The 11,615-nt window shown below is 44.8% G+C and overlaps 1 protein-coding gene across 6 annotated transcripts; it reads left to right on the plus strand.

Moving 5' to 3' along the window:
• The first annotated feature begins 2,388 nt into the window (after positions 1-2,388).
• Positions 2,389-10,256, plus strand: trim25 (tripartite motif containing 25). Of its 6 annotated transcripts, none has more exons than XM_072384169.1 (11): positions 2,389-2,492; positions 2,788-3,395; positions 4,051-4,146; positions 4,252-4,485; positions 5,070-5,250; positions 5,341-5,367; positions 5,514-5,576; positions 5,671-5,760; positions 6,767-6,910; positions 7,025-7,084; positions 7,172-10,256. In XM_072384169.1, the coding sequence occupies exons 2-11, from the start codon at positions 2,796-2,798 to the stop codon at positions 7,699-7,701; spliced, it is 2,025 nt and encodes a 674-aa protein (XP_072240270.1). In that variant the 5' UTR covers positions 2,389-2,492; positions 2,788-2,795; the 3' UTR covers positions 7,702-10,256. The 6 variants fall into 6 exon arrangements, with proteins under 6 accessions (XP_072240270.1, XP_072240271.1, XP_072240272.1 ...); XM_072384170.1 differs by having other exon boundaries at positions 5,070-5,238; XM_072384171.1 differs by lacking the exon at positions 5,341-5,367 and having other exon boundaries at positions 2,390-2,492.
• The last annotated feature ends 1,359 nt before the right edge of the window (positions 10,257-11,615 follow it).

An 11,615-nucleotide genomic window follows, 5' to 3' on the forward strand; every position in this document is an offset into this window, starting at 1 on the left:
AGATGGTGATCAGGGTGGGAAGAGTCTTTGAGGATGCTTTGGGCTCTTCTGAGGCAGAGTATATGAGGTTCTGGGAAGTGTTAATGACCCTCTGGAGCACTTTCCTTAGCAGCAGTACTGTAAAATTACACCAACAGCCTCTGAGTGAAATTGTTCTTCCTGAGGATCCTCAGGATCTGCAACCGCTGAAGGTGTTTACGGTGTTAGCCCGATTCTTTCATTGGAAGCCCAAGAACAAGCTGGAGAAATCGTTTATTAAATAAAGTATTTATTAGTGGTCACAAATAAAGTATATTGCAGCGCTGGACTCCGTCAAATCCATCAGGCTGAGCCCCGATATCTGGAAACATTTCATATTTATATTCAGCTTTATCTCACAGAGGTTGTTTTCACACTTGTCAGAGTATAATTGGCCAGTTTTTAGTGGCCTGATCAGGCCAGCCGCTGTCCATGTTGTGTTCTTTGGATGTGATAAACTGTTTTAGGCGTGGATCTAATGGACCAGACCTATCTGCCCTAATAGAGATGTTTAATCTGACCCAGCTGTTTATGTCATTCTAAGGTCTTGGACCATTTTAAGGTCATCTGTTGTGCAGTATGAGCAGAGTGGAAAAGTAGCAGCTAGGAACAAAGGTTATTTAGTAAAATACAGAATATGAATACATAATGTCTAAGAACAAAGCCAATTATAACAGCTGTCCAGGTCAGGTCAGGTCTTCCCCGATGTGGGGACCCAGGAACCTGAAATATGAGACCCTCTCCACGTAATGCTGAGTGGCTGAAACTACGTCTTGTTTCCCCTAAAGTCTACGATCAGTTCTCCATTGTTTGAGGATCAGATTATTCTCTGCACACGTCCTTCCTGTCTGCTGTCTCGTGTCATTCTGTGATGAAATCCACCACAGTTGTGTCGTTATGCTGTTCAGTTTCAGCATCTTTTTGCCTCCTGCTTGCACAGTCCTGCATTTGGCTTCTACTCCTCCCACCATGGATCATGACACCACCCTGCTGGGTTTGTTTCAGCCCTGGAGTCAGTCTCTATACTCTGCCTAATATGTGTTGTCAGAGACACACCAGCACAGTAACAGTTTAAATCTACGGAAAGCTGAATGTTTTTCCAGCTTGTCTAAAACGCCATCTGGCTGTAAGCTTAATAAATGCTGTTACAAAAGCCTCCAGGTGCTGAATAAGCACCACCTAGTGTTTAAAAAGTGTAACACCAGGTGGTGTTTAATAAAGCCTGGTAGCATCGAATAACTATGTCCACCCACAGGTTTTCAAGTCATCGAGTAAATAACAAGAGCAAACCTTAGTGATCAAGAACAGGTCAGACTCTAGACTGAATTCAATTGTTGTTTTAAACCAGTTCAAACATATTAAGGTTATTTTAAAATGTAATAATGTAAGAAGTTTCAAGGTGAATGCTTGTGAAACCACCTGGGGAAGAGAGTTAAGCTTTGTAGGTGATATCTGAGGGTTAATCAAACATTAAAGACAGGAGTTGGTCTCAGGAATCACATATCTGACACTTAGTTTAGCTGGTGGTCTTAAATAGATGACTTTGAAAGTTGGCTTTCCATACACAACTTTTTTTAGACAGTAATAATAATTGGTTATTTTTACATGTTGATTATCTTTGGATACCATAACAGAGCCATTTTGAAAGCCCAGAAATGACTGGTACTGAATGACCTTTAACCTTGACATGGCGGCAGGTTTAACCTCTCGTGACCTGCGCTTTTATTTTGTTTGTACTTTTCATTTCTCCCGGATATTTAGTGACTAATATAAAAGCTAAGCGTCACTTTTGAACTGACGTGGTTTTTGGGGACGCTGGATCTCAGGAGGAGGAAGGAAGTTCTCTCCGTGGAATGAAGCCAAATAAATAAAACTGTTTATTTCCTGTTGTGACGCATCAGCTCGTGAGATCCAACCCGCCCACCGGTTCAAATTCCCACTTGATTAATTAATGTTTCACCATGAAATCTGAGGTTAAATTGTAAATAATTTACAGATGGGTGAGTGGCAGCTGCCCCGGAAAAGCGGGTCCTGCCCCGGTAAAGCCTGTCCCGGTAAAGCCTGCCCCGGAAAAGCGGGTCCTGCCCCGGTAAAGCCGGTCCTGCCCCGGTAAAGCGGGTCCTGCCCCGGTAAAGCCTGTCCCGGTAAAGCCTGCCCCGGTAAAGCGGCTCCTGCCCCGGTAAAGCGGGTCCTGCCCCGGTAAAGCGGGTCCTGCCCCGGTAAAGCGGGTCCTGTCCCGGTAAAGCAGGTCCTGCCCCGGTAAAGCCTGTCCCGGTAAAGCAGGTCCTGCCCCGGTAAAGCGGGTCCTGCCCCGGTAAAACCTGCCCCGGTAAAGCGGGTCCTGCCCCGGCTGCACCAACCACAGGGAGGGCGGGACTTCATTTGTCATCGTGTATCTCCGGGTTGTTTCTCACAACTCACCGAAACGTCTTTGGACCGAGTTTCTCTACATTTACGACACTCAAACACCGAAGGTACCGTATAAACTTAAAGTGGATACGTAACTATCTCTGTGTATTTGCGGGTGTTTTAGACAGGAAGGGAACATTTAAAAAGGGAGCTTCGGTGTCGCGCTCCGCGTTCACGTCGTTTTAATTTTTTTGCATTTAACTCTGATGGCTTTTACATTTTAGTTCTAAATTTGTAAATGAGAGGAAATCCGTTCTCTGAACGAATGTATTTTGCTTTGAGGATTATTCTGAACCTTTCTCTGTTTCTTTTTACTTTCGTTTCGAGGTCTTGACTTAAGTTTCGTTTTACCCTTTCCAGTGAATCTGATGATGGCCGACGCGGTCGAGCCTGGGTTTTCTCTCATGAGTCTGGAGGATGAGCTGACCTGCAGCATCTGTCTGAGCACCTTTGACTGTCCGGTGACCATCCCCTGCGGACACAACTTCTGCCAGGACTGCCTGCTCACCTCCTGGAAGGACTCCTACAGCTGCCCTCAGTGTCGGACCGTCTTCGCCACCAAACCGGAACTGAAGAAAAACACGGTCCTCAGCACCGTGGTGGAAACCTTCAACCTGAGGTCCAGCAAGAGCGAAGCCGGCCTGCAAGGAGAGGAAAGTCAACCGGAGGAGAAGGACGTCATCCGCTGCGATGCCTGCATGGAAGCAGAGGCGTCGCAGACCTGCCTCACCTGTATGGCGTCATACTGCGAGGAGCACCTGCGGCCTCACCGGGAAAACCCCGTCTTCCGCCTCCACCAGCTGACGGAGCCCATCGGAGACTTGATGGACCGCATCTGTCCGGACCACCACAAGCTGATGGAGCTCTTCTGCAGCCAACACGAGCGTCCGATCTGCAGCCTCTGCCTGCAGCAGGTCCACAAAGGCTGCTCCTTCACGTCTCCTGAGGATCAGAGGAGCCTGAAGGAGGTGCGTTGTGTGCCACCGTTTACCTGCTGATCCACGCAGATTACATCATGATCTCACATCATGATCTCACATAAAGACTCTGAGATAGGGACCAACCTTTGTGCTGCACAGAGCACTGAAAGTGTGCATTTCAAAGACTCACGGAGCATTTTTCTTTTGGTCATCTAGCTGCAAAGTTTATTCTGCTCCAACCATTTGCACTTTGCATTCAAAATCCATTCAAATTGATTTATTTACCACTGTTTTGCCAAACTTTTGCTTGAGATGACCGGACACAGTAACTCTGACCTGCATGAGTCTCTAGCCGGGTTTTCATTCAAATCTGAAGTGATCTTTTAGAACAGACGTGTAAAATAATGACAATCAGGCAGGAGTGGGGGGTTTATGCTGCGCTGCTTGCTGTTGTTCAGTAGAAGCAGTCAGATTTAGTCGTTTTCCGCCTCAGACCAGAAACGGCTGCTGAATCATGTTTTTATTCCCCCATTGTTCAAAAAGTCTTCTTTAAAACAGACAAAAACCTCAATTCTTTCACATTTTTTACTGTTTCTACGCTCCTTTTTTTTTAATTCATCCTTTTAAATACGAATCAAACCCAGCTGTGGAAACCTGGCTTCTGTCTGCATCAACTGAATGTTTCATTATCTTCTGTTTGCAGTCTGACCTGAGATCAAAGCTGGGATTGTTAGATGGAAAGATTGTGAAGAATGAGACTATCTTATCTCAAATGAAAGACATGCAGAACAAGCTCAAGGTAACGGTTTGCATTTGACTGCCAAAATAACTCAAATAATTCCTGTTTATTTCACTTTTTTTTTACTGAATAGACATATTCTGCTGTCATGATTTCCCCCACCAGGAGTCTGCCACCAAGAAGAAGAGAGCTGTGGCTTCTCAGTATCAGTACATGCGGGATCTGTTGAGCAGGGAGGAGCTCGACACCGTGAATGCAATGGACCAGGAGGTCGAGAGCGGTCAGACCAAAATCAGAGGTCTCATGGCGAAGTTCGCTGAGAACATTGATAACATGAACAAAGCTAAAGAAGACATCCACAGCCTGCTGAGTCAGACCCAAACCATGGGCTTCCTACAGGTGGGGCGCTCTGTGTACAGCTGACGGCTCCATAGCCTGTTCCCACAAACATAAGGATCATTCTGTGCTAAGAATGCAGAATGACGTTTAGATACCAGGGTTGGAGTTAATCGTTACCATGCTTCCTTAATTAAAAGCTGGCCTTTTATAACAGCTGGAGGTGTGGCCCCAGAACAGAGTGCACAGGAAGGATGAGAGTAAAATCATTTCAGTGCATTGACCCTGCTGTTTTTAAAGGTTTTCCCTGTACTTGGCCTCACATTTGTCAAAGTAGCTGTAGAAATGATACGGTGCTTATCAAGCTAGCGGTTTGTTAGCCTGACGGCTAATTCGTTTATCCGAGTTTGTGGCACACAGTGCGGTTTACAACGTGCTCGAGGTAAATTCTGGCGGCCTGGTACCCAACGCTGTGTTTCCTATCTCCTTCCTTTGAGGAGATCCGGTAGTTTGGTTCTTCTTCGGCAGCAATAACTGCCTGAATGCATAGAAGAAGACGGTCATTTCACATGTGGTATGTGAGAATTTTCGATTATCGATTTTTGTCGACTAATCGTTGCACCCTTATTCCTCTCCTCTCCTGGCAGGTTTCATTCAACCTTCCCCAAGCCGTAAATTTTGACCCTTACACCCCTCGAATCAACCTGGATTCCAAGAAGGTGTTGTCATCAGAGGCCTTCGCTGCCGCCCTGAAGAAGCATCTGACGGAGATCTTCAAACAGCCCATTGAGGCCAGAATACCGATGCTCAAAGCAGGTGGGTATCCAGGTAGCTGGAAGTCTGATGCTTGGCTTTTTTTTGCATTAAGAACGCATTAAGAACGTTTAGTGAAGTGAATTGTGTCCAATTTTATTACAGACATTAACACTGACATTATAGCAGATGGTGAGTTGTGTGATTTCAGAGGAGTTTAAAATGGTTTCCAATCAAAGCAAATAAACTAACAGGTGCTGTGATTTGCTGTGGTGGAATACTAAAGTAACTGTTTGAAGTGATGTGGATAAAAAGATGATGTGATGACATGTTTTCAGGTGAAAAACTTGATTTTGGTCCAGGATATATACCTTTTATCCCTGGAAATTACATGCAGTTTGGTATGTTTATCTGCCGAACACATGGTTTATGTTTCAAAAGCAAACTTGAGACTTGAAAGATCAATAGTGAAATGCCTTTTCTTTTGCTTTTCAGACCCAACACTTCACTCAGGGCCTGTGAGACTGCCAATGCCCCCCAATCCAGCTGCTCAGGTCAAAGCAGGCCATAAGAAGAAAACACAAAGTAAAAATGAGTTGTTTTTATTTTTTATTACAATGAACATTTAGCACAAACACAGAGTTAGCTGAAACTGATGTGTTTGAATGCAGCAATTCCTATTTCCCATTCACACTTGGCTTTAATGTGTTTTGGATGATCCGATCATGGAGAACTGTTCGAAAGTAAATCTCATAAACTGCATTTTAAAAAGGATAATGGTTCCAAAAGCATATACATTCTCTATAGACATTATTATAACTCAGTGGCCTATTATAACTCTGAGATTGAAAGCTATAAGCTATGGCTGAGTTACCCTCTGGACAATAGGCATCCTTTCCTTGTATTGAAGATCTTAAAGCTTCAAAATGACAGCCTGGAACCCAATGAGTGACATCAGCACGTTCAGTCTATCGAAATGACCCCGGGGGGCGTGTCTCTCGTGCCTCAGCACTGGGTGACCACCTGTAGCCACTTTGAAGGACCACCTGCTTGATAACTGCCTCTCACCAGAGAGAGCAACAAAGAATTTGAGTCTTATGCTAAATCAGGGTCCTCCTCCTATTATTTGTCCCTTTTTTTCCACCTTATAAAGCTTTTGACCAATTGGACAAGTAAAATAAATCAACTTGACCTGAACGAATCCATGCTGACACTGGCTAAGGTGGGTATTCAGGAGGTCCGGCTGAACTGTCTGTGTTGATGAGGAACCTTCCTAACTGAGTGAAATGACCTCAAAGTATCTCTGTAGCTTCTAAAATAAGAGCTGTTCAATTTCCCCCAAAGCTTCCTTAATTATTTCCTTTAGCACAGGAAACACTGGACCACCCACAGGAGATGATTCCATCCCATAATGCCTCACAGCTGCAACCTTCATAGCGACGCAAATACAAGGGCAGGAGGCGCTAAATGATGCTGAATTATAACATATAGAGGATGTGTTTCTCCAGCTTCCGCCTGGATTTTTGAGTATTTTGTTCATGAAAGTTTGCATTGCAGCTGCAAAATAAATCTATCGTGTGTTTTTCTTCAGAAAACCCCAAAAAGCCTCCCCAGCCCACTGATAACACTACGGGGAAGGCAAATTTAGCCAAATCTATGGAGAACCTGTTAGGGTTTGGTGTGAAAGACAAACCCAGAGGATGTCCTCCTGCAGCTGAACCCAAAGAGCAGCCGGGTGGGTACCAGAGTTCACCATCTTATGCTCCTAATTACTGACCCTAAGTTCACTTTGCAGCTCCTTACGTCTGAGGTTTATCACCAGTTTTCATTCCTTTTCCTTTTCTTGCAGATAATCCAGACATTCCCCAAGAGATGAGTTCCTCTGAAAAAAGAAGTGATCTCCTCAAATGTAAGGGAAGCCTTTGCCTTCATTTTGAAAGCAGATGAGAGTCTTTGGGATTTTTTGAACCATCTTTGTTTCTTTGGTCCCACTCAGACGGCACCGTGCTCACTTTTGATCCGAGAACAGCCCACAAACGCATCGTGCTGAGTGACGGCTTCACCAAGGCCTCTGTGTCGGACGACCATGTAAACTACAACGACTGCCCCGAGCGCTTCGCAGTCTGCTCCCAGGTGCTCGCCACCAAGGGTTTCTCCACCGGGCGCCATTACTGGGAGGTCCGGCTGAGCAGCAACAACTTCATTGGCATAGGCTTAGCTTACAGCAGCATGGACCGCAAAGGTCCCATCAGTCGACTGGGCCGCAACCCTTTGTCCTGGTGTGTTGAGTGGTTCAATGTGAAGCTGTCAGCCTGGCACAACAGCAGCGAGACGGTGCTGCCTAACCCCAATCCCAAGCGTGTGGGGGTGCTGTTGGATTGTGAAGACGGCAGAGTTACGTTCTATAACGTGGCAGACCGGGCGTACCCCTTCCACTCCTTTGAGTTTCCCTTCACTGAGGCCGTCTATCCGGCCTTCTGGATGTTTTCCAGTGGTTCTTTCATCACTCTGTGCAAGCTGCAGTAGCACATGCAGCACAATGGACGGACATTTCCCCTCATTGTTTGCTTTAATAATACAAAAGCTGGTTATTAAGCCAGTCCTGGCTCAAATTAAAGCCAACATTAACTAAAGAATTAAAATAAAAGTAATGCCTGAAAGTGAGATGCAGGGATATCTTGTGTCTGGCCCAATAGGTCGGCGCCCCGTCGAGCTGGTTTTTCAGGTGTTGTCTTTGTTAAACCCCCCCCCCCCACCTAATGTGCTCTGCATACTGCTAAATATGCTTTATTCTCCTTCTGAATTTGTTCAAAAGCATGCTCAGCAGTAAAGTTATCGGTGGTTTCGGAGCCGTTCAAACACAAAGGCTCCTGCATGAAGGCCCCACTTCACTGATGTAAAAGTCCATTTTCTACAGCTGCAACATGTGTTTCTGCAGTTTGAGCTCCAAAACTGTCCCATTCACAGAAAAATAATAAGAAAAGAGGGCGTTCCCCTCAGAGGGAGGGATCAGTGCGGAGAAATGCACCTTCACAAGCTTCAGGTCATCACTTTGAACACGGATGGCTGCTGCATTAGGTGTTCATGTTGGTTTTTGTCTTTCTGCATTATTTTGGGTGCGTTTTGTTGCATGTATTTGATACTGGCTTTAATGAAGGGAAATATGGGGAAAGATTGTCTTGTTTATCGTTTCACTCGCAGCATCCTGAGGAGGATGCTAAGAAATGAAGGTGATGATTCGATAGATGAAGGCGTCGCAGAATAAATGGATGTTGGAGTTAACGGCATTTTGCCGTAAATGTCTTTAGCTCCTGTCAGTAACTGTCGGATGTGCAGCGACTGAATTTGTGGTCATGTGGCGGCAGAAGAGAAGCTGGAAGTGCTTTTCACAGTAAAAGCTGCTTGACTAAGTGATTGTGTTACAGATAACTGTTCCAGTCACTTCATGAGAAGAATTTAAAAACCAGGTAGTTTTTAAAGGATCATCTCATGTGCAGAGGGAATAAAAACGATCATCCTTTATCCTGATTGGATAAAAGATACAGAGTATAGGTTATCTGGGAGAGATCTCCCAGTACCCGCTGTAGGGCTGGATCTGGTTGTGCTACTGTTTGGACATGAATTTGTCAGGTAGGTAATCATTTTGGTGATTATAAACCGTCTCAGCCTGTGTGCCTGACTAAATGCCACGCTTTGGTTCACCTAAATCAACACATTTTTGGTGTTTTTAGGGACTTTGCATGTGTTTTTTCACTGGCTTTTGGTTTTAAAAGGCACCTAGCTACAGCTGAAGTGCAGCTGGGTCGTTCTTCGGCGCAGCAGCAGGCACACGTCTCCGAGTTAAAGCGGAGGTACCTGTGAGCGAGTTCTTCTCACGTGTGCTGCGTTGCCGTGGTTACTCGGACAGAGGCTGGGCAGTCTGTGCATTGGGATGGCAGTATAACTGAACCCCTCCGCTGTGACTTAGAGGCATAAATCTTGATTTAAAAACTAAACAATTGAAACTCTCATCGTTGACTTCTGCAGCCTGTGAGTTCATATCAGTGTGGAAAGAAAACCGCAGTGAATTGATCCCTTAAGCAGACATTGTTGCTGTGTTTCTACATTAAGTTTGCATTTGAAACCTCTTTGAGTTTGGCGGTAATATTTATTCGGGTTGATATAAATTTCTCTGGTGGCTTGAACACTTCTTTGTCATTTTGGATGGTTTTTAAGGTTATATTGAGATGAGTGAATATATTGTTTGTGTTTCCCAGCCTGAAACGCTCGCTTCCTCAGTTCTGTGACTGGTTTGACTGATTAAAACAGAGGTCACATAGACTCTGTTTCAATCGTGACCAGACTCTCTGCATCACTGAGTCTCAGCGAGGAGAAAAAAACGCAGCAGGAATCCAGGAAGAGATTTGAACCTGGACTGTAATAGAATACTTTTTCCTTTTCTGTGGTGCGTTACACCAACAAGTCGTCACATTACTGTTGGCTTCTTGGCAGGTCGGATAATGTGGAGTTATTCGAGGATGAAGGATGTCTTGTGTGGTGCAGATGCAGTTTAACTGGACCTGTAAGATGTGCTGAGCACTCTGGTAACCTTAGTTACCGTGACTCATCAGCACTGCAGGTGATGAGGCCGTTGGTTGGTCAGTGTGCAGGCTGATCAATCCAGCTGCTGATGAAAGGTGCTGCATCTAAAACCAAGATGTGTCTGTGCATATAAGCTGTGAGAGCAGCTGTTTTAAGGCTGAACTCTGCGTTTATCACGGTTTTCCATCATTCTCCCAGTGCTGACCTTTGGTTTGGTACAGAAACCACATCAGCACCTGTTTCCTCTTCATATCAAGCTTAAACCGCATTGTTTTAGTGTCTGTTTGTAGATTTTAGTGGAATCAATCAGAAAGTTTGTTGTTTACAGCTTCTTTTTTCTTGTCTTTAACCGTTTTTCTTTCATTTAACAGTTTTAAAGCATGCTGGCTCTTTGTAACCTGAGGATCCTCATTATTCAGCATTAAAACAAACGTTGTTTTACTTCAGCAATCAGCCATAATGTGTTCTTGCTCTTGTTTCTAAATCAATAAAAACGTAATTAAAAGCTTTTCTGTCTCAAACGCTTAATTTATTTAGTGTTTTAGAAGCATTACATGACATCAGCATCTATGAGGAGAAACACTTCTCTCAGTTTCTGACAGATGGAAACATTAGATACCAGACGAGGTGTAACAGACCAGTAAGATGTTCGGGTTTCACTCCCAGTTAAACTAGGGCCGGGTATCAATCAAAATGTTTCGATACCGATACCTTCGATACCGGATCCTGAGCGATACTTTTTACGATACCAAATCTATCACAAAAAGGAAATTACATTCCACATAACAGTACAAATCTTCAGGTTTATTTTTCAGTATTCTTCCAATCCAAGCGGTTTTCTTACAGAAAAAATGAATAACAAATAATTTCCAGTGCAAAACGGTTGCAAACAGGTGCCAGGTTGGTGTCTAACACTGAGGATACTTTTCACTCCGCAGTTTTTCTTCAGAAACATCAACATTTCTGCTTTCTGCACGTATTAAACTGCCGTAACATTGAGATTTCTGCCGGATTTCGCTGAACTTGACCTGTTATAATCCCACACACTGCGCCGTCCTCGGTGCTCTGAGATGAAGCCGAGTCCAGAGGTGGAGATTTTGAATGATGCTGCCCGGGCTCTGTGGCGTCCACAGGCTGCCTTGGATGCTGAGAGGATGGCTGCTGTCCGACTTTCTTGCAGTAAAACACGGAGCAACTTTCTGCTCTTAAACTGATTTTGTGCAGGTCAAATAATTAATTAAATTAGTCGTTGTTTCTGGCCTTAGCAGCGAGGACTTTTTGGCAGATGTTGCATCGCGCACTATTGGCATCAGTCTTGGTGAAATGGAGCCACACTTTAGACCTCGGTGGCATTGTTTAACCGGTTCGACCACATGCACGTGACTACAGTTCCCAAGCAGATGCACGTGAACCCGTCTGTGGGCGGAACCACATTTTCCTGCATGTGGCAAAGTGTAACGTTAATACAGCCAGTGGAGCATGATCAGTTCCTGATCACGTGATTAATCTCTGGGTACCGAAACTTGGCACCGAAAGGCATGTTTTGATACTCGGTACAACCGAAGCATTTCGGTCGGTGCCTTAAGAGAACCGAAGTTCGGTACCCAGCCCCAGTGTAAACAGGTTAATGCAAAGGAATAAAAGGAACTGTCCGTGTCTCCTAACACCAGAACTCACTCATTCACTTGTAAGCAGCATGGGAAACGGATCAGATGCCAGCGGTTTCAGCACAGAGAGCCATTGGTGGTAAAACCCTCCGAGGATCAGTTGCTTTATGTGCTGACAGTGAAGCTGTGAACAGGAGAGGCCTGTTTAAAGTGTCCAAAGCTTTCCAAACCCCCTCTTCCTTAAACCTGGCA

This window comes from Leuresthes tenuis, unplaced genomic scaffold (assembly GCF_036924035.1).
Source record: "Leuresthes tenuis unplaced genomic scaffold, fLeuTen1.0.hap1 SCAF_4, whole genome shotgun sequence".
In the NCBI taxonomy this organism is placed as follows: Eukaryota; Metazoa; Chordata; class Actinopteri; order Atheriniformes; family Atherinopsidae; genus Leuresthes; species Leuresthes tenuis.